Genomic DNA, 24,761 nt, shown 5'->3' with positions numbered 1-24,761 from the left:
ACTCCAATGTCAACAGAATGATTAAAAGGTTACAATTTCACTAATGACGTGTGTTTTTTCCTCGCAGGGTAAAACGTCAAATGAGATATTATAATATAAAGACTCAATGGCGATCGTGCGTATGCTTATGAACATATATGAAAGCACAATGCAACTTATATTAAGTAAAACACACCTAAGTAAGAACATGCTTAATATTTCTTGGTGACTTCAAATGGTGACTTCAAAACAAAGATTTTAAAGCTATATATGCTGTATCTGGAACACTTGATGGGTAAATGGGTATTGTTAGACTACCCCTTACATATGTTACTTTTGATTCTGTTTATCTGGCAGTATATTGCATCTTCTATAGATTAACATTTATTTGTAGTCATAGATGGTGAAACGACTTTATGTGTGAACATGATAAAAACATTATAAGTTACAGATCTATTATTATTTGTCATCACATCTTATTCGTAGTATTGTTACTTTATTCTTGCCATCATGTAATGTGAACAGCTGCACACGCGAGTTTACCTTTGAGCGATTCACATACCATATTCAATATAACATCTAGAATAAGTCATTATATGTAATACAATCTCCTTGAAAGAACTTCAGTTGCAACCATTGCAGGTGTTATTGTCAATGTGAGCTTTCATGCAGTGCGAACAGAAGATTAATAGAGCAACTCTAAAAAAAACACAGCCTCGAAAATGGCTGCAAAACCATGCTTTGATTGCGTTTAAGAAAGAAATTGTCAACTAAATGGGGGAAAATGGAATTGGACATTTCGCTTGAAGCAAGATCGCGATACCATCCTTGTCCAAATTGGCTATATAGATATGAATTCCATGCTGTAATTCAGTGTATACCTGTGCCTGTATATGCATACGGACCATTATATACATGGGCAAATTTGGTTCTTTCCTGGACACATTTAATGTACAAACAGTGAACACAACACATGCATTTTGATATGATTGAAGTGAGGCTGGTGCTTTTTCAAATGTGAATTACACTTGTATAACATTTGCGTATAACAGTAAAAATTGCCAAACGCATTGGTAAAAGATATACCATGACATTGCTCTCAGATCAAATTCACATCAACATCAACATCAACCATAACATTCAAGATCAAATTCCGAAGTCAATCCATTCCTTACATATTGCAGAATTCGTGCTTCATGGACCTTCATGTAAGAGTGTGGCTTATTTGAACTATATACATATTACGTGGATCATATGAGATTTTTAGTACACGTATAAAATATGATTATATAACATCAGTATTTGTCTTAAATCTGCTAATAGTAGTACGTATACACAAAGATATCAAAAACACGTTTCAAGTGTCTGGACTCATGTTATCATCGATGACCTTTCATTTGGTCATGCCGACCTTTACCTTGCTCCTCGACATCAGTTTTCATGATGTATCGTGCACGTCACAGGTAATATTATGAACTTGCATCACAATATAGTTGAACCTTGAGAACCGTGCTCTTGGGGATGCCATTTATAATGAACCTAACTTCAAAGTTCAGTCTTCACTTGAACCATACCACGCGCGCACATAGAGAGATACACAATACAATTTTCAAGGTATTTCATGCACAACACATGGTCTTTTATGAAAATGTATGTATCAAAGACTTGTTGTCCGAGTGTCGGACACCATGTTTTGGAAGATGTTATTTGAAAAATAATGACCCATACTTTAAATTTTAAAGTTAGCTGTCACACTATTGAAGATATGTGGCAAAGGAGGTCGTTAAAGCATCCTAGATACAGTTCTCGAGGTAATATATGAGCGAACATCAAAGCAGAGCTGAACCACGGGAAACATGGTTTTGGGGTATCATTTACAGTGATCCTTTACTTCAAAGTCATTTATGAATCAATGTAATGCACGATATGGACGAGTATGAACACCATTAATTACGCGTGGGTGTACCCGTGTTATTTGTAAGAGTGCTTGTGGGGATCTCTACTCTAGCTCTGCGGCCATACTTTCATGAACGTAGCAATGAAAGTGCAACAGAAAGCACGTCAGACACCAGTGCATATATCCCATGTACCAATTTTGACTTTCACCATGCATCATAGGATTCTGTTATTATTACATGTTAATCCGAAATAGCAAAGTTCTTAAGTAATACTAATGTGAGTTCACCTGATTCGTGTACAAAGACCAGTCGCGCGCTCATTTGCATACAAGTATAAGTACACTTCAATGAATTTACTGCAGTGCAAATACAAATAGTATGCGCGCGCAGCAGTGCAAGTAATCACTGGTACGGCTTGGGTTATTTTTTTGAAGGGACACTAGTTACATCAAATTTTACATATACTATACTTAATCGTTTTCATATTTCATAATTTTGAAATATTGCAAATGATTTTAGCCTTCTATGTGAATGTTTCAAGAAGGAGTCATCTTCATTAACCATTAGAAATAAGCCCACCATTCTGTAACAATGATAATATACCTATGAATAATACAGCCGTGCACGATATGTTGGAACAGTTCTGTGATTAGGTTCGTCTGATTTTATATGTGTTAGATTCTAGATAAGACAATATCCTATTTTCAAGTTATACAACTTGCCATTTGACACGTAAAAATGTCTTTCCCAAGAAATAAATCTTATATTGGGTACGACACATGCTCTTTCTCTCTCATTTTCGCCGAAGGAATAATAGTTAAATTAACAGATAATATCGAGAGAAAAAAGCATCACGTTTTATTTTTTTCTAGGAAGAATGTAGTTACTGTTATCGGGAGTATAAACCTATATTTGATAACGTGTCCGTGCATTTTGTTTCTAGCATAATTTGAATAAAGTCTCTCCCAATGGACTCCTTTAACTTGTTTTATATTCGCCACTATCTGTTTACCATCTTGTAATCTCGTTGGTATCATACATTCCCCAAGTATATGTTCCCTATGGAGGTATCATCTCTCATTACGCTCACCATACTCCCTTGTTAACAAAACAGGGGCCTAAGTCTAGGGTACGGTACGATACTGAAGCGCCAAGTCAGTGACACTTAGTTGTAACATTTTAGCTTCTCCAAGAAAAACTAATTGTTATTCCACTCTTTACTGTATTTTAGGGTGGATGAATATGATTGTAATATTTCATCTTAATAACACATCTTCGGTCATACCAGTCCTTTTATTATAAATGAGATTCTTAGAATATTTATGACGAGTTCGGTGTATTTATATAAATTACACCATTTGTTTTCTTTAGAGGATCAAATATTATAGTTCATACATACATACATACATACATACATACATACATACATACATACATACATACTTACATACATACATACATACATACATGCATGCATGCATGCATGCATGCATGCATACATACATACATATTTTATTTTAGAAATGTTCGTGTTTTCACCTGGCATTTCTCTATCTCGCCAATTTTTCCTTTGAAAAAGAATATTTATTCGAAACGTCGGATTTAACAGCTATATATACGGACTGATTTATTAGTTCCTTATGCATTTCTACATACATACATACATACATACATACATACATACACAGATTGACGACGTACATAGTTTCCTACACACACAATTCAAGTCTACTGGTGTATTAAATATGACCTGCTTTACACGAGTAACCATTTAAATTTGTATCTTGATTTGTATACCCACTTTTCATTTTCTGAAAGCATAGGAAACATAATACGAAGTTTAAAAATCCAATAACAGAATAGAGCAATTTTCGATACATTAAGTGTAATAGGATAGTTTGTTTAATCGTACTTACACATGTACAGTACCCATACTTTGTCATATTGATAACTCCTCAGACGGGCTATCAAGTATTGTCAGCCGTACGTGACTCGCTTGTGCTATTCTTCAGTTATCTTCATTTTTAAAACCCTCAAAGGATCATGATTACCGTATCAGATAGCGATAATGTATTCTATCTGACCTGTGTTTGCTAAGTAGAAAAGTTAACCTGGTCGACGTTATTTTATTTCACTAACTGAATGATTAATATTCGCAGTGTCGTCTTTGCAGTATATAAAATGAAGCCATTGATGAATCTCTTTCAAAAACAGCAAAAGTAGCTCTCGAGGAAGCATTGAAAAAGGTATCAAATTATAGTTTTAATGTAAAATAGTACATTCTTTTTTTAAAATGTCTTAAAATTCAAGCTTTGATATTAAATCCAATTTAAAGTACTTTCTGAAACGTTATTCAATAATCTACAGTTGTATACATTTGTTGTAAAGTATGGTATCCATTTAAGCACAATGACACATTTAAAACACATTTCAAGTGATGGCTTTTGAAAGAAATGGATCAAATTTCAAATTTGAACTTAAGTGTTCCATGTATAATGTTTTTGAAGTGCATGCATACAATATTGAGCTTTGACATTAAGTGAACGTGAACGATACTTACTCAAGGTAAGTGAAAAAGGAGTGAAATTCCGTGATTTACTCTCCAGTGCTTCCATATAAGATCAACAACTTGATGACGCACATAGTTTGTAAGATGAAAGTAATGGTTGGGTTTGCAGTACAGTGTCAAAAACCGTGGTGTGGAATCTAATCCGTAGGCTACAGTACTACTTGATTAGCATAGGAGTCCGCCAAGGTACGGTCTTTGCTTTGATTTTGCCCGACTTCATGAGAGCGAAAGTTAACGTTTTTGTCAGTTACCATGCATGAGAAACATAATCACACGTGCTTACGAAATATTAGACAGTATATGACTTCTCCGTGGTTATTATAATTATACTATATACGGTCGTATCTCTGGTAGTTAGGTGTTTATGGTTAGATATTGTTTCTTATTGACAGATGGGGTCATTATCGTCCAACACTGTATTACGTTTTACAAAATTTAAAAAAAAAACATCGTTCCAGTGGCACCGGTTGATTGTTTAAGACAAAATGACCACAAGCTTTTTATAGCAACAATGTGATGCGTCGTTTAATTCTACCAGACTGTGCATGTGTGCAGTCGATACTTCGTTTTCCGGTGTCATACATGTAACTACTGTTATCGGTATCATTACTAGGTAAGAGACCAGACGAATTAAGCTCATCTGTACGGGGAGTCCATACACGCATCATATGTCGATAATAAATCAATCGTACTATCTGATCATAGAAATATTACTATCTATTTGTTGCAGGGTGAATGGCCTTTCTCTGTATGGAATCGACATAATATCAAATACTCTCTCTCTCTGTCTCTGTCTCTCTCTGTCTCTCTCTCTGTCTGTGTGTGTGTGTGTGTGTCTGTCTGTCTGTCTGTCTGTCTGTCTGTCTCTGTCTCTCTCTCTCTCTCTCTCTCTCTCTCTCTCTCTCTCTCTCTCTCTCTCTCTCTCTCTCTCTCTCTCTCTCTCTCTCTCTCTCTCTCTCTCTCTCTCTCTCTCTCCAACAACTGCAAATAATCTGATATTTGCTGAACAGGAATGTGGTTCAGTGATGACCACGGTCATTGTAATTATATATTCAATATACCATGACCGCTATGATGTTCATAATTTTAAATACATATCGTAGAGAATAGATCTGTTCCACGATACAACTCTGTGAATATATTACTAGTAGGTCGATTTCTACAGTGAATTGTAAATCTTGGAGGTGAAAGCTGTTCATGATAAATTGTATGTACTAATACTATAAGCAACATGGACTTCCCTTGATCAAACTTTCGAGAAAATTTACAATATATATAGGAAAATAAATGAAGGAATGATATACTGTTTAGACAACATGGGATGTGGATTACTGTTATGAAATAATGAGTTTTTACCAATAGCATAACGAAGACCAATATAGTCTACTTGACAAAAGTAAAATTTCGATATTTATCATCGTGTTATAACATATACCTTAGGAAAGTTGGACAATGTTTAAACAGGACAGTATGCAAATTATTCATAACCCTCATATATGTTATGCAATCCAGAGTGTTAAAACTGAATTCTCGTCCCATTGAAAATTATACATTTGTTAGATTAACATGTTTGAATGTTTGCTCTATCTATTTGGTTGTATAACATTCATTTATCTACAAAGCGATCGAGCGTGAACAATTCTATAAATATAGGCCTCATACTTTGTTTTTGTCCTAGGGACGTCTATGAACAGTATGTCGCAGATGAAACTTGCTGGTAACACGTTTTTGTTACATTCTTTATTACTAATATCAACCATATGGCATTGTAAACGTAAATATAAAAATAATAGACACTAGATAAATCATTTGAAACACTTGTCAAAAAGCTAACACTGGTAATTGTCGTATAACGCTCAGGCCTAGCTCGAAATTTCAACTTTCCTGCTAACTATAAAATGTTCAAAGCTTTATGATATAATGGCTAATCTTTAACCTTCAAAATGTGTCCAATGTACATGTAAATGAATAAGATGGGATTTCACAGGTTACTATTTACTGTATGGTTTACCTCTTCCGTATTAAGATCTTTAGATCGGTCTATTCTTTCCGCTACATGTACGTCATCAATGGTGCATGTCATTTCGTTCAGTGATTTTAAAGTTGATCAGAAATTCAACATATGTTTAAGTGTAGTCAAGAGTATTTCATGGTTTATTGTTGTTTAAGCACTCGACTAATGTCTAGTAGTTAGAACCTATTGAAACCACTATAGTTGCATCAACTCCATGTGAACGTCGACTCATGTGTTCACTCCAAGGTCGCCACAAGTCAATACAGTTCTTACAAGTACACTCACTGGCCACGGATGCTTGAATAGGATGAAGTGACGTCACGAGCTTTGTCGATTTCTCGAGGTGAACACTTGCGGGCGCTGTTTTCTAGGGCAAAATGGCGAACATGAACCTGTTATATAGGAATCTTAAACCTATACCAAAGATAACTGAGTTCAAAAAATGGTATTTATTTCATTAATAGAAATGGCAATGTCGTTTGATTGGACCTTTCCTTTAACCGTTGCCAGATGTACCAAATACGGCCTATGAGTGAAAGGACATTTGAATAAGTAAATATATTCCATATGTCGGTACATGCCATGGCAGGGATGCATAGTCTTGCCCTATACTGAATGATTTTCTCAATTCATTTTGTAGTTGTTAATGTCTCGTCATCTAATCTCAAACAATGTATTCTTTTTTTTCCATATTGTCTAATGAGGCTTTAATACGTCATTGCGGTATTTTTTGAATTCAAAAAACAACTGCGACACGTTTTGTTAGCGCAGGAAACTTGATATGATTAATCGTTCGTCAGTACCTTTACATAAAGATTATAGTGTTTAAAAAACGTGGTTTTCCTCGATTCCTCACACCAGTCAAATTATTACGAAACAGCATCAATGTAATTAATTCTAAAGGGAACAGACTATAAGGTATTGATCTTATTCAACTCTTTTTTAGTTTAATGAATGTCGGAGCACGTGCGCTTGTATTCCTTCTTTCTGTACAAGTGCTTATTAAAGTTAGCATGTCGTTAGTTGATTCAGATTTAATGGTTACAACAAATCGAAATGAAAAAGTGAATATCGAGCATTTTATTTCACAGATGAAAGTCTTGCCAAATTGTTTGTAGGTGTTAACGAGGAAGAGACGAACTGTATAATTTGGTAAATGTCTATACATACTTGTTGACTGATTTCACCTCAACATTTTAATCATGTATAAAGGGCTAGCTAGGCTATGATGCCTGTAAACTACTAGCAAGATTCTATACAAGTGCATACATCGTATGAATCCACTCTCCAGCCTGGTGTTTGTTTGTTTGTTTGTTTTTGAATCGCCCTCCGATCCTGTCCATTGTGACGGTGTTACAATCTCGAGTTCAAGCTCGTAGAGAACTTCTTTAGATAGTGACACCAAGACAATCGCCTACTAGGCTGTCAGCTTCACATCTCCATCCATCCATCCTTCTCTTTTCTTGTCGCCTCTTCTTGTCTTATCTTGGTTCTTCTGTATACACTATCCACTTCATATGTATAGTATAAGTATGCTAACATGAATATATGAATGTTTAGTGAGATGATTCAACAATACCAAAGTACCACTGGGACTATTGCGATTGATCATTTTCAACAACTATATACAGTACTTCTTCAAGTAAAAAGAGAGGTCATTTTTATAATTTGAACACGCCTTGTAATACCTATACAATTAAGGACAGATGGTCATGGAAACCTCTAGGCCTAGACGATTGAAGAGTAAGTATTACTGAACACGAACGTGGCGAATTAACAGCAATACGGGCTTAATGTCAGCCTCTCCCCCTACGACGTTTAAAGAGTCCTTAGGTAAATTACAAAATCAATGCTCATTAATCCAAATGTATGGAAAGCCAGACAGACACAGCTGCATTCGTACAAATAAACGTATGGGCAATGGCTCTCTGGTATCGATCCTTAGTGAAGGAAGGGTGCTATTCTTAAACAACCATCAGGCTAAGTTCAAGGCACCGTTCACGTCACGTATCGCATGATTCTCGAAAAGATAATCAACTATATTTTTTAAATGAACAGATGTATTCAGTGGTATATGTATCTTATACACATGTACAGAGATTTTCCAAATAACCAAAGTTCAGTCTTGCACACCTTTTGGGTTACTTTTACAGCCCTGTTGGGATCTTTGATTGTCATATGATTTGTATACTGACTTTTTAAAAGTAAATGTGAAGTGTCCATCCGAATAATAGCTAGGCACATTTCACCTTGTCTCGAGATTGTATTACATTGAATTTTCCGCATCATCCTTTCAGTTCGAGGATGTTTACCTCGGGGATGCTGCTACAATGGGCTCCATCCTTCCGTACGTGCGTACGCGTGCATTACGTACGTCCGCCCTTCCTTCCGTAACACATTATTTCTCTGACATTTCATTATCCTATTTCGTACAAACATGGCACAAAGGTAACATATCATAATAGAATGTATGCATGTCACTTTCTTTCGCGACATATACAAAATTGACCAAATGGAGGCTGTCTTTGTAGTCAAAAATCAGTATTTACTGCATAACTCCAACACTATAATACATAGAGTCACCATTTGAATTCAAGTGCAAGCTTTTTCTCAAGCCAATGACCTTTGACATTCGGTTTCAATTATCAAAATCAAGCCATTTATTTCACTTAGTAGTATTTAGTTGTTGCCAATTTCACAGAAGACAAAAAGTATACAAATGTGTTATTTTGTTGTGCTTCTACTACTTTTTACTGAATAGCGGCCATATTTGTAGTTCAAATTACGATTTACGTGATAACTCCAAAACTGTAGCACATAGTGACTCCATTTAAATTTCTACCTCCACATTATCATATTTAAGCTTTCTTTAAAGATATTAACCTTTGATATTGACCTTGACCTTCGGGGGTCAATATCATTATCATGTTATTTCACATATTACAGGCACTGTAATATTTGTTGTATTATAGATGGATGGATGGGTGGGTGGATGGATGTAACTTTGTATGCAAGTATGTATGTATGTATGTATGTATGTATGTATGTATGTATGTATGTATGTGTGTGTATGTATGTATGTATGTATGTATGTGTGTGTACGTACGTACGTACGTACGTGTGTATGCATGCATGTATGTATGTATGTATGTATGTATGTATGTATGTATGTATGTGTGTATGTATGTATGTATGTATGTATGTATGTATGTATGTATGTGTACGTACGTGTACGTACGTAAGTGTATGTATGTATGTATGTATGTATGTATGTATGTATGTATGTATGTATGTATGTATGTATGTAAGCAATATAGTCATAACATTATGCAATTCAATACCTGTCCACAAAACAATTAATTTTTAAAACAATATATGGTTCCAAAGGGATCGCAAAATGATTGTGAACGACAATAAAATGAAGTTGTTTTCATGGTAGTTACGTTGTCATGAACAACATGGTTATGAGGATATAGTGACAATCTAGTTTACTAATGTTCTACATTGTTATATCGTAAAAGACTGCCGACAAAAGAATTATTTAGTTTTTTCATTATTGAAATGATTAATTATTTTGAAGTCTGTAATCACCCCAAAGATATTTACTACCGAAGCCATCAGATACACGCATGAACTTTGACACCGACACATACCTAAACGAAGCGACACCTGTAATCATTGTCCACGGTATTTTAAATTCTACTTATCTGGAGACGAAGTACATATGTTGGGTTGATGCGCAACTATTAAAAGACCTTCTCGAGATCTATACACTCATAACGACCAAAACAAACTGACATGATAATACTCTCCATAGCCCGTAAAAACTTTACAGCTCGCATTAAAGTTAGTGTTATTCCGATGAAACACACTACTTCATACACACTAACTCTCGTACAGTTGTTCTATATACAAACCAACTCTCAACGGCATTGTCGACATTACTATGGTACCAATAACCGTGCATTTGCTGCGTCACACCGTAACAAGCACCCTACTTTCAAAGCTACTGAAATGATCAGACGTTTCCTGTTTTGTAAAAACATTAAACCGATTACTTTGAACGTAGCAGCAAAGCAACAAAACATGTCTGTCTCAGTAGAGCTCTATATATATTCTAGACAGTTATCTCCAGGTAATGTACTTGAAAACAAGATGACGAATAAGATAAAATCTTTTAAGTGGTCGAACCTTTTACAAAATTATTACTACACCTATACTTACACAAACGTGAGATTCGTCGTATGGCTTCCACTTCGTCTTCAAGAAACTATCCAAAATCACAGTCGATGTAAGGGGATGTGTATACTCAATGTTCCATATATGGCTGTACTGCTTAATCGCTTTCCTTAGTTCCCTTGTTTAAGGAACAATATGTAATGCCAAACTTACGCAAGTTTACAGAAAAGTGAGTATTGGTGTATGTAAACCGTGTGATATTTTATCAAAGAACATTTCTATTGAATATAACGGGAGTATAGAGATATTATCATTCCAACTTACAAAGATAGTGGCAATATTCCTATATCTCAGATTCGTTACAATGTTACAAAGATTGAAGCAGTATTCCTATATCGTCAGAGGAGTCGTTACAATGTTACAAAGATAGAAGCAGTTCTCTATGTCAGAGTTGTCACGTTAGAGTATTACAAAGGTAGAGGCAATATTCCTATATTTCAGAGTTGTAACACACACTATTACAAAAATAGCGGCAGTACTCCTATATCTCGGAGTTGCCACAATGCTACAAAGATAAGGGCAGTATGCCTATATATTTCAGAGTTGTTACAGCTTATGTGAAATTTATAGTTGTTTTTTTAACTGCACAATGTTCACCCAGACTATATCATCAGACTTATACATTAAAATTATATATACATCACATATGATTCACTCGAAAAGACTGTAAGGCGTGTGCAGTAATGAGGTAATCATAAAAAATATAAATTCACCTATTTCATGTATCAATTATCATAATTTTATAAAATAAAATGAAATAGCTAGATCCAACTATTTTGGCCGTAAACTAGTAGGGCTAATCCACCTGTAATATGTATCAGATCTTAAGTATTTAATGCCGAGTTCATTCGCTAGCGTCATGTGGAGGCACGTTTCATTACACTCTCTAAATGAATGGGTCTTTCTGTCTATATTTGTAACTGTTCATACATAATCTAATAGTTGACTACATCGACAGTAACTCTATAACGAAACGACGACTGAATATCTCAGGAGAGTCATCACTAATTGAATCAAATTTAAATTCACAACCTCTCTTGATTAATGAACTAATTAGAAAGTATCTAGAGTTTTGCAGTCAACTGTTACTCGCCCTGTCTTCACCATAATGGAACCAGTTTTATATTTGTCGTCGTTACAAATGCGTGTGTATCATTACTGTTACAATTTTTGATAGCAGAGGTTTCCGTTAAAGGGACACAAGCTGAGTTAGTATGTTTGTTTGGGCTATTTTTTCTGTATATGAAAAAGTACCTGTAGTATTCTACTAATTGAAGCATAGGTAACCACCATCATTTGTTATCAGCAAAACTCAAACCTGGTATTCAGACACAGTACAAAATCGATCGATGACGTAATTTATTATGAGGATAATAAATTGTCGAAGAAATTATATGATGGTATCAACTATGCAAACAACTTTAAAAGATGTTGCTGATGCCATTGAAGGCATGTAGCGACATTTACATTGTATCAGAATATTAAGGTTTTATGTCAAAAGATTTCATTCCATTAAAAAAGTTATACACTCGGCTTGGGCCACTTTAATTATTATATTTGACAAGACGAGATAACGAATGGAAATGATAGTTCAGTTGTAACAGCTATATACATTATGCAATGTTGCATGTAATATTGTGTTCTACTGTAATAAAAAAAATTGCTATGAAGTAATAATTCAGTAAAAATAGTTATAAATAAAGACAGCAATTTTCGATTAGATATTAGTTAAAATTGTAAAGGATCCAGGAGTATATAGAACAAGAGTTATTCAATAGGGAACTTGCAAACCCGCCATGTTGAATGTTGCATCATGGGAAATGTGATAATAAATACTAATCAATGTTTATACATTGTTTGTAACCATAAATAACCAATTCATAGTTACTTTGACAATTGTGGGAGTTTTAATTTATCCGTAGCTCCAGATAGGTATTACGATAACCACAGATAATCCCACAGTCCTTTGCGTCTGAGCATGCTCAGTCTGGATTGCAAGTTCCCTATTCAAAACACGTAGAAATGTATGTTCAGTTCGTTGTCACTATCTCTGACCTAAAGGAACGAGGCGTCCAGTAAATTTTATGTTAAAACGAAATACGATCTAAACATGTTTACATCATACATTGTATATGAGTGGCTGAAAACTGTATAAGTGACACTGTAACGATTTCAAAGAACAAACAATGTGTTCATATCCATAGCTATTTAGTAAAGTACTGCTGTAGGTTAGCTCACTGACTTAATAATGGCATATTAAAAGCATCATTCTATACTGAAGACATTTTTTTAAAACTGTTTTGTTACATATAAATGACTTACTTACAATACTGTTAATCCTAAACAGTATTGAATAATCGGTTGGTAAATGTATTTGTGTCTCTGTACCCATATTAAGGTAATAGTAAATAAATCTCACGCCATTTTGTCTGTTTGGTTGCCTGAGAATAAATCCAATAAAATTGATTTTCAGGTCCGCGCCCTAAAATCAGCGCCCTCAACATAACTATTTCAACCTGTTACTGTATAACTTATGGATGAAATCGACCTTTAATCAACATGTACAATGTCTAATTATTGGTATTTTAACAATTTTTCAGTGAATATATTATTTGTCGTTTGATCAAAAAATTATACTCGAGTAATAGCTAATGTAGTGCAGTTGTAACTCCGACATGTTTGTTATGATTTCCCATTATCAAGTTCAAGGTAACTTATCGGTTACCTTAGTATAGAATATTATGTAAAACAAGTGTCAATAGACAAATAAATTTATTCAAATTATGCAGTATTTAATGCTTAACATTTGATTACGTAGTCCTGACTCATTATACGCAATATTTTTACAAAGCACAGAATAAATCTGGTCTTGTTAGTCTTGTCTACCATAGTAAATCGATTAATACTAACATATAGTACAATACACGCTTCATCAAATATGTATATTGTCAGTCAAGAACACCACTTAATGCCTCGTTTACCAGCTTTCACTCATCATGAAAATATCCATGGAAAACTGCACTCAAAATGTATATTGTTCCTTACAATGTTATATACCAGGTGGCCTGTCATCAAACAAAGAACTATTTTGAATGCATCCTTGTAATGCTATATACATTATTGGATTCGTTCATATGTTTTTAAGGATTGGCATTGTTCGATTTTGATCAGTTTCATAAGTAGTACTCTGAAATGGGTTAAAATCGAACAATGCTAATATAAAGCATCAGTTTTATTCAGTATAGACATTGCGCACATCAGGGGTTACGATTCTTTTCACGTCAATTATCGATTTACTTGGCTACCTGTTTACATACATACATACATACATACATACATACATACATACTTACATACATACATACATACATACATACATACATACATACATACATACATACATACATACATACATACATACATACGTGCATACGTGCATGCATTTATTTTGTTTTCTCACTGCTATGTCGAGTAAAGGCGTAAATGATGACAGATAAATAAAACTGAACTGTATCTATTCATCCATTCTTTCTTTCTGAAATATGCCAACTCAGAAAGTCGAGAAATCATTAATAAAATCTGATATTTGGAAGATATTTATAGAAAATAAGTCACTATATCAAAATGATTAAAACCATTACTTTGCTAACAATAGTGCCTTGTCTACTCTCGTTCTTGCACGTAATGTAATATGCGGAGCCTTCGCGGTCGAAGAGCTTTGACAATTTTTGTCTTTCTGATCTTCCTCAAAATAGCCACGACTCCTTGGTAATCTTCAGTCAATACTAAGTTTTCCGGTCCCTAATGAGAAGCGGTGACTTACGCGCCTATTCATCTGAGAGAGAGCAGACGACACAAGTTGTTGAAGATTTCTAAATGATGGATAGAGTTTGACATTTTGTGTCCTCTTAATGTTTGTCATTTTGCCTTTCTTTTCAGACGTGCATCTTAGGCTGTTAGCTGACACTGTATGCCGGTCTCTGTTCTTTCAAGCATTACAAAATGCGTTAATCCAAACTTCTAAATTGGGTTCCAAACAATGACGGAACGAGACTGACTCGAGTAGTCGGATCAGGAAATGAAGACTCCCAACTGATTCTACAATGCTACGTTTGACTCCAACGTTGCAATATTATATACTTTGTGGAGAACAGGGCAGACAAACGTCATTAACTTCTCGTTGTAAATTACAATGCGAAAGGAAATCAATATACTTTATCTGACCGAGAACTCTAAATCTTTAACAAAATTGCATTTCGCGTCATTTGCACTTACGAGTCTTACAATAGCAAATACGTCATTGATAATGTTGGTGGACATATCTGGGTTACTCAGTCGTAAATTCCCCCTCGCGTGTGACTAAAGTTAACCTCGGGTGTACTCAATCTGTATAATCCGTAGGCATTGACAAGAAAATAAAACACCGGCCATTATCATTGCGGACTACACACCTGTTTGACACTTTCCCCTCACTGAAAACCATAGCAACCGAATTGTAGTATTTGCATGCTCGAATGATCAGCTCCTGAAATGAACAGAATATGTTTAATTTCACGATTTGAAGTTTTTTGAGTTCCTTCAAATGGAACTGCTGGAGAATGAATTCCATTTCATTCAAACCCGGGGAAACAATTGCTCAAGTATCCGTTTTCGCTTGATAAATATTGACGTTGTTCTGTAGATGTTGAAATGTCCCTCGAGATCATAACTTCGGGCGTAGAGATGCTTGTATGGTTGCCATGGTTACAGAGCATTGGACGACTTGAAAACTTAACACGCACATGTGTACTCACGTTGTGTGCGGCTGATAATGTTGAGACCAATATTATTATAACATTATGCATATGCATTAAGATAATAAGTATATGGAATACAAAACAAATATTAGCACCACATCTTGTTACCTCAGCTGAGAGAAAATTACAAATTCAAATTATCGTCGCATTATTCTAGGATGGTAATCGACATGACTTTTCCGCGGGGAAAAATCGCTGACACCTGACCTAATATGAATTCAATGTACTAGGATATTACCTTCAAAAGGTATTGTAGGTCAAGTAACTTAACAAAATTTACAATTACATACGAATGTATTTGCCAGCAAAGTATTAAGGTTGCGAATTGTACCGTACACAGTACATGGCAGAAGCGTGTCTGTGCATACAACGTATATCATGGAAAACTGTGTAGTTAATCGCAGAAACTATAAGTACAAGAATTTGTGAAAATACAACACCGCATGTGGGCTATACAATTTTAATCGTAGTTCATGAGCTCTTGCAGTTCATTATTATCTTCAATAAGTAGACAAAGTGACAGTGACGGAAGAGTCTCGTTACCTCTGTATGGAGGACTGCCCCAGTTGCTTTATCGTCATCATTAACTCACTGTGTATATTACGATAGCTACATCTCGTGTTTTCAAATGGAAATTTATCCCCAATGTTACTAAAACGTGTTCTCTGGAGAGATATTATTGTTTCATAGCGCTGTATGTATACACTTCAAAATATAATATACGCAGTGTCAAATGATTACGTCAGTGAACGATTTAACGTTATGTCCCTGAGTGTTTCAAAAAAATTTAAATGTGTAAATGGGAGAGAGAGAGAGAGAGAGAGAGAGAGAGAGAGAGAGAGAGAGAGAGAGAGAGAGAGAGAGAGAGAGGGAGGGGGGACAGAGAGAGAGACAGACAGACAGACAGAGACAGACAGACAGACAGACAGACAGACAGACAGACAGACAGAGGGGGAGAAAGGAGAGAGAGCGAAGAGCCAATTTTTCTTAATTGTTGGTAATTTAAGAGTGTTCTTGAATTTATAAAAGCTTACAGAACTGTATTCTAATTTATTACATTCCACAACGTCATAATATAAGTCTATCTGTGGAATCGTATACTTCAAAACTCAACTATAAAGCCTACCCACGCAGTGGCGCATGTTACAATCGTTTCAACCGCGTGACTATTTCAGTGCATTCAGTGGCAAAAGGCTAGCGATGCTTTGAATCTAACTGACGTCTATACGCATGAATCAACTCGGAGAAATTACATTTACTAAAGTTGATAGAATGTACTCAATTTACTCGCCAAGTCTTGAACACATAAAAAACATTACCTCTTGAAGTAATTTGTTGTCATTTGATTGTTGCATAATAATGCATGTTCGTTTATTACATATGTTGTTGCTATGGCGATTCAAAAGTGTTTCTCCTATGATTTCGCTTTAAATATTTGTTTCTAGAGTTTCACCACGTACAATTATTTGTCCTGTGATTAAGGTTTTTTTATTCGACTTAGTAAAAAGGTCAACCATTAGAAATTTAAATTTAAATTCGCATAATGTGGATACCTCTTTGAGGAAAAATTACAGATGAAGTTCAATAGTATGTTATGAACAAAGAAAGTTCAATTCCAACCTTTTATCCAACCCCATCGTGTATACGATACAGTATACCACTGTGGGATAATTGTAAACTTCATTTTCTATAAGCAATATCGATTGTAGTTTGTTTTTTTTTTTTTTTTTTTTTTTTTTAAAACCTAATACAAAAATCCTCGTATATTAACAATTTATTAAAATTGGTCAAAAAGTAAAAACACCTACGTTAGTAAATTTCTCTTATTTGAATTATAGTTGTTTTTCTCACTTTCCGGGAAAATAATTACAAACTCCATACCTGTCTCATTTTAAGTTCGTGATTGAGTAGATATAACATTTTATGACATTTGTACGTGTTTACTTATGTACAATTTGCTTGAGTGTGTTATTTGCATCCTATGTTGGATAATTAGGCAACATACATGGTGACGAAAGCTCTCGTTTGTTAATTTGTTCTCGAGAAGGTTCGTGGCGGGGGCTGAGTGGACCTAGTACATCAAGAAAGTGTCTGAAGAAACCAGAAAGCTACAGAACTGGTTGATACTTCTCAAATCAAATCGGTCCTGAAATCGGCAAAATAAACATTGTCATTATACCCTTGGCATAAAGCAAACTATAGTCTATAGAATTTACAATACCTGGTCATAAACCTATACAATTTTATTTTTAATTTTCAGAAGTTATTTATTCGTGAATATTGGACTTTGAATGCCAGCACATCCATCGAACATATAAGGTAAGTGGGTATGAGCTTACTCTATGGTTGCAGATTGCAAAAGAGAATAACTGTTTTAGATTGTTATAAGTCTTAGAGTTTGTTGCTCGAGAAAATAGCTACACCCGAGCTGATGACTGACAGGTGTTAACGTATCAAGAGCAGCGACTTTTATATATATTTAAGATGAAACAATAAAACAGCTTTGAATGCGCATCCTAATTTCATCCTTTCGAAATGGTCGCCAATAGTGCATGTTAAACATTACACAGAAATTAGGAAGTATCACTTTTCTATAAACAAGATGGCGAATACTTCGTTTGAATCGGATCTAGCACAATCCTTAATGTATAAAATTTCTATTTAAAAAAATGTTAAAAAATTGTTATCGGTTATTGCTTACCGTGCCCTGCCATGCCCCCGCCATGCCCGTCTGCTTTTTAACACTTAACAATGAATTGTAGACGGGTTCGGTCAAGAGAAATAAAAACATAAGAGCTTCTTGGCGATTCTTTTTATAAACTTCAGTTTACAGTGGTACAGACGCTTTGCAACTACGAGGATAAAGAGATGGGAGGTGAAAATGTCTTACATTTCAATGTGACGCCATTTTAGTAAATAGTTTGTTTTAACTGCGTGTGTCACTGTCGTCTGCTCGCTCACACTCTGTCACGACAAATTACACAAATTTACATTTGTTGGACTATTTTTAGAATATATTGATTTGTTTCTTTTTATACTTGTTAATGAAAACATGTGTGCAAGGCATGGCTGTTGCGGTTAAGTAATTGAATGCACTTGTTGAACTATATTTGGTAGTAATTGGTTTAATTGATTTTATTAGGAAAAAAAATCTGGCGTCGTTGCCATAGTGATCACCTTTGACTGTCACGGTGAAGTTCGCGAAACTACGCTTGTCGGTTGTTGTTTTCTCGTAGGGTTTCATCGATTTCCCGTCATTTTCTTTCTTGATTTGTGTATACGACATAACAAAATTCAGAGCTTCACTGTGGCCTAAGGTTAGTAACATTAGTATTAAGTCACCGTTAGTGAGTCGTTAATGATTATATTGAATAAAACGTGTAATGGTGCCTTTTATACATTTAAAAGACTCTTTCGTAATTCTTAATGGTTCAGTCATGATATTGTTGACAATGATACCAGTTGAACTTTGCACTGCATCAATTCCTGAGCATTTTTATCCTTAGGAACGGTGACACGAAACTGAATCTAACAAATTAACAATAAAAAGGTCTTTGATTTAGTCCATGAGTCTAGCAAATTATCAATAAAAAGGTCCCTGATTTAGTCCTCGTACGGCTTCATTGATGGTGCAGGCACGACCGCAGGGCAAACAATTTGTGGTAAAAGTTGAGGCTTAGACGGGCATTGATTTGAAATTAATGTGCGGATGTGAACGATTTGCGTGAGACGGGCTTTCCCGCCTTTAAATGGCGGTAAGACATTTCAGACTATGGCAGGTAGTAACGAGTGAAAATGGTTTCAAGTTGATTTGAACTTTCGTAACTGGCAGATCAAAGTGCCAGTAAATAACGTTGTTTCGGCTAGTTCCTTTCGTGATTAACATGCAACTCGGCCATTTAAAGGCGAATTTGTGATGTCTTTTTTATGTATTCTCGTATCCTTAATGTATACTGGAACATTACTCTGACATTTTCCTGTACATTTTTCAAAAATAATAATTAATGTTTCGACAGTCCAAGAGTTTAACTGTTCTTTATACCAACCCTACATGAAAAAATCTACATATTTTTTAAATATAAAACATGACGAATCGCCTGTACATGCACTTGATCACCGCCAGTTGAGGCGATATATGTTTGAAGAGCGCCATCTTCATTTAAAAAACAATAAACGTATACTCAGAATCTCAGTACATTTTACTCTTGTACCACAGTTGTTATGTGAATAGCATGATTTTTTTTTCAATTATACCTACCATGCTGATAAACATGTGTACCATACATTACACATAACATTCCAGGTTGGTATGTAAGTCTCTCCGTGTACAATACAATCGGTGCCATTCCGAACTGCGATTCTCTTTGGTAGATTCTAGAGTACAGTATCTAGCACACAATGCCGACCCGCCAGTTGGGTTTTTTCTCATTCACGGTTTCAAAGCAAGCTTCATGTGTGACTGCATTCCACATACATGTAGGCTGTTCCAAAGGTGTAAAATGCCATGTCAGCATGGTCATAATTTCATATTTTAGTATTAATACCTGCGTTGGGTCGTGTGTTGGTTCGTTGTCATCATCATCATCGTATAACGTACAATACTATATTTGGGGTAGAGATTATCGATTCCGCTAATTATACCTCACAGTACTTTTCTAATCGATAATCGATGTTTGAAGGTGTGATTTTCTTCCGCTGTCATGTGCTTGATAATGAATGAATTCTAACTTGCGCTATGCATATATGATATTGGTGGTTTGCAGATGTGTTTTGGAGAGTCTATGTATGTGTGCGTATCTAGCGGAAACACAACTAGATTGTCGTGACTGCTTTATACGATGTGAATAAGTCGTCCTTGGTAAGGCTACAGCCATTACATTTCTGTGGAATATTATAGGCATTAATTGCTGCACATCTGCTTGCTTTAACAGACGATACTAAGCGAATCATTTAACAGCTTTGTATACGTAGTCGTGTTGTAGTTCGCAGACCATATTCTATAAATCACGAATCCTATATAAAGTCGACACCGTATATTAATGTTGAGTTAAAAGTGTATTCATGTTTCAGAATCACGACATGTCTACAATACATTGTGTACCAATGTGAGATGCCCTCTTTAACGGTTTACGCACGCCACTGTTGCCAACGTAACAAAGACACGCTTCAATATTCATACAATTTACTATACTAGATTGAAAGTCAAGTAAACTCCAAAAATTTCCATTAACACTATATATTCTATATATTAAGAGTGCTTTACGCAAGTCACGCGTTGTCAATTGAACTTGTTTCAGGGCTAAAAAGGCCTTACAAAATCTTATGCATTATAAATTACGCGGTCTGTTACATGCAATCATTTATCATTTTTGTAATATTTGTTTTCATTGTTGTGAATATTTTTTGTGAGCACAGTTACTTACGAATTGATGAATGGTGTCAATTACACTAATTAAGAATCGTATTGGTTTACTCAAGGGACTTGAATTTTTGTTTTCAAGTGCGATGAAATGGACATAAAGTGATTTGGACAGCAATCGTGAACCACGTGTGATTACGAAAAATTGATCGCATTGATTACATGAACGTGTCAACGTTATCCAATTAACGAAAGGGGACGTTACGTTGTATCTACCTCACATCATATGTACAGGTGTGCGTGATAGATAACTATTCGCTAAGTCACTTTATTCCCATGGGTTGATGTATAATATGGCCAATCTATGGTAAGATCACCGGACGTTATTTCAACAACACGGTTATTTGTACGGCAATTTCTAAGCATTGAAATCATAATTGGTATGTTGTAATATCACGAGTATACTTTGATGTTATACATACTGCGGTATTTTTTGTGAATGAAAATAAAAATTTCAGGAATGTGAGTGAAGATTTCCATTTTTTTCCCGACGCACTTTCCAAAAACTATACTGCAGGTGAGATAGCAATGCCGTGATGTCAAGTTCGTGACCATGTTTCTGTCATTACATTTGAAAGAAATCTCTCCGACGCCAATATTGTTCATAGATTCTTACAACATCCAGTACAGTGCATCACACGCGAACGTTATAGCCAAGAGATAAACAATTACTTTCCATTCAGTTTACTCTTTCCGAACCGTCCCTTTGTAGGCACTCGTATCGAGGCGGGAAATAATGTTTCATTGCATCGTCTGCTATTACTTTAGATACATTTTTTGTACATTACCATAATCTTGATTTTCTAGAATGAACCAAATCAAGCATTTTTCTTTCTTATGATGGTCTTATCAAAGATGATATATGAGGAGTTATAAATGTGATTTTTAGAGATAACATGAAATGATGATAGGAACAGAGAAATAGTTGCCAAGGAGATTAAAGTTTAGGGTTTAGGCAAAATGTAAGTCTCTCTAACGAGTATGAACTTCGCTCATCAAGGTAATGATTTACAGTCCTCTGCTAAGGCCATTACCACCCATCACAATAAATTATACTTTACAGTTACACTTTCCATATCTTTTATTTGTAGATATGTGATGTACAATTTATTTGGCGACAATTTTGTCTGTAAGATATAGTTTTTTTACAATGTAAATGAGACATGTTGACATTTCTTCACAAGTCATATACACCGTCAAAATCACCAAAACCACCACAGAGCCGAGAAGTAATGTACAATTTTTGCCGGCTTTTGTTTTGTACCAATATAATAATGTTTTTGAAAAAATACCGTGCCTATAAAACGGAAATACGGTGTTCTTGACCGAAAAAAATAAACCATAAATCTAAAATATGAAAATTACCGATGAAACTTCTCTTAGCCTACATTGTCATAGTTCTTTTACGTTCCGCCGCTTCGTTTTCAGTTTCGATCTCAACTTCAACGTGAACTTCTGGACGACAAGTCGGTACCGGTAAACTTGCCGAATTTTTAGCATCTAAACTCTTGTATTGAGCCTGGAAACCGTTTTCAGATTGGCTTCTAGACGGCGTACATCGTGGTTTCATCTCGAAGAAAAATCGTTTATTAAAACCGCGTGTCTTTTTCTTTCGGTTTCCCTGAGCAACCTTTTTCGGTGGAGGGTTTGTTTGTACAACGCAGTTCGCCATTCCCTCGGTAGAGCTAGCACGAGAACGAGCACGGAGGGAATGTTCCTCCGCAAAGCTATCTCGACCCCCACCGTATGTTGAAACCTCGCGCCCAAGGTGTCTACCCCCTTTCCAGAAAACATCAATCAGTAGATGACGGAAAGCTTTACGGAAATCTCGATTGCAGAAAGCGTAAATAATTGGATTAAGTGCGCTATTGCAATAACCGATCCAGAATAGTGTTGGTCCTATAACTTCGGGAAAAGGGCAGGCACTTCCGCAAATCATGGTGGACGTATACCACAAGAAAAATGGCAACCAACAGATAATAAAGGCGCCCATGATGACTCCCAACGTTTTCGCGGCCTTGTGTTCTTTCCACAGACGTTGAGATGATCCAGGACTGTTTCCTCCGTTCAATTCTAACGTTGCCGCACGAGTGGCTCTGATTAGCAGGGCCTGTCGACGTGCGACCATGAAGATCCTAATATATGTAAAAATCATGATAGTACACGGCACCCAAAATGAAATACTTGACGATATGAGAGCGTAGACTATGTTTACCACAAACATACATTCTTCCGGGTGAGTTTCCAAATACTGTAGGTTGTCTTTAGTGGAATACCAGCCAACGTGGATGGGTATGAAAGAAAGCAAAAACGACGAAATCCAGACAAAACAGATCATTTGAATGATCCTGCGAGATGTTATTTTATTAGGATATTCGAACGGTTGGGTTATGGCTACGTACCTATCTACAGCTATACAACACAGATGTTGCAGCGATGCCGTGCTAAAGCACACGTCCAGTGAGTTCCAGACATCACAGAAACGGCGTCCGAATAACCACTTCCCTGTGAGTTCGATACTTGCGTTAAATGGCATAACGAACAGTCCAACCATCAAATCCGTGAACGCTAATGAAACGACTAGATAGTTTGTTAGGACTCGTAGTCGGTGATGCATACACACAGCCAAAACAACAAGAATGTTACCTCCAATGGCAAGCAAAATAATTATTGTGAAAATAGTGGCCTTGGCAACCACAATAACTGGTCCCTGATCGATGATGGGTGTATCGTCTAGAAAAGAAACGTTATCGGTGGTCCACGTTGTCGTGTTGTCCAGAGTAGTTGGCGTGGTTTGCATACTGCTGTCGTGTCTTTCATTTCACATTATTCCATCAGTGATGTTGAGAGAGACACAATCCAAGCGAATGCAACTACAATTTGTAACAGGCAAGTAGAACTTCCCGGACAACGCATAGTCCCAGTGTCCACGTGTGCAACTCGACTCGGAATACTGACCAACTGTTACAAGTCGCAGGGACGACAAACCTCATATAACAAACACTTCGCTATTCCAACTTAATACGAGAAGACGTAAACTTACATATCTCCCTTTCCGCTAATACACTGCCTCTGGTAGAGTTTAGCGTGACACGGGATTTTATATCATGCCTACGTCATTCCCGATGTCACTTCCGCCCATATTAATAGGGAATTTGGCATTTCTTGTACAAGGCGCACGTAAATCCCAAAATGACTTCACCTGGAGAACTAAGTTAAGCATTAATGCCTCAATTAAAAGATCCCGTAGTGGCGATATTGCTGCAGCGTCAAGTAGATGGATTCGTCTCTCTTTCTAATGCAGGCTAATTCCCCTTCATTAGCGTTCAACAAGACGTGATTTCAACCCGTGTCGTCCTTCAAAAATAGATCGAGCAGCCAGTAACATACGCTTTATACAACCACACCTATATAAACACAACTTTAGAGTGCTGCCCATACTCTACTCGACGGTATATCTGTTTGCTTCTAAAGTTACTCCGAATAGCAGGTTGGAATGGCAATATGCATATTTCCGCCACGCGAGGCGCTGTACTATTTATCTACACTCGATATAGCGAATCGGACGTGACAAACAGGCTTCACTCAGCTTCGAGTACTCGAGTATGTTACGTAGTATTCTATGCATTTACACTATACTGTTTTTTCTAATGATGTTCATTAAATAGTTTATTGTGTCATATTGTTGTTTGTCTTGTTTGTTTGTTTGTTTGTTTGTTTGTTTGTTTGTTTGTTTGTTTCATGGCTTTGGTGATTCCCCTCATTTGATCTGTTATTTTATAAGTGTACAAAGTTTTAACATTTTGATCTTTTGGAAAAAGTCTGACTCCGAAGGTCCGCTGAAAGT

General features: G+C 35.8%; 1 protein-coding gene across 1 annotated transcript; it reads right to left on the bottom strand.

Annotated features, from left to right (window-relative positions):
• Nucleotides 1-22,111: 22,111 nt before the first annotated feature.
• Nucleotides 22,112-24,326, bottom strand: LOC144446696 (octopamine receptor beta-2R-like). Its single transcript, XM_078136517.1, has one exon. The coding sequence runs from the start codon at nucleotides 23,712-23,714 to the stop codon at nucleotides 22,299-22,301; it is 1,416 nt and encodes a 471-aa protein (XP_077992643.1). The 5' UTR covers nucleotides 23,715-24,326; the 3' UTR covers nucleotides 22,112-22,298.
• Between the last annotated feature and the right edge of the window lie 435 nt (nucleotides 24,327-24,761).

Source organism: Glandiceps talaboti, chromosome 15 (assembly GCF_964340395.1).
Source record: "Glandiceps talaboti chromosome 15, keGlaTala1.1, whole genome shotgun sequence".
Classification (NCBI taxonomy): Eukaryota; Metazoa; Hemichordata; class Enteropneusta; family Spengelidae; genus Glandiceps; species Glandiceps talaboti.
The sequence above is the reverse complement of the archived record's forward strand: the minus strand, read 5'-3'. Positions and strand labels throughout refer to the sequence as shown.

Bases quoted from the DNA above. Each gene is read 5' to 3' on its own strand.
- LOC144446696 (XM_078136517.1), bottom strand. From the start codon at position 23,714: ATGCAAACCACGCCAACTACTCTGGACAACACGACAACGTGGACCACC.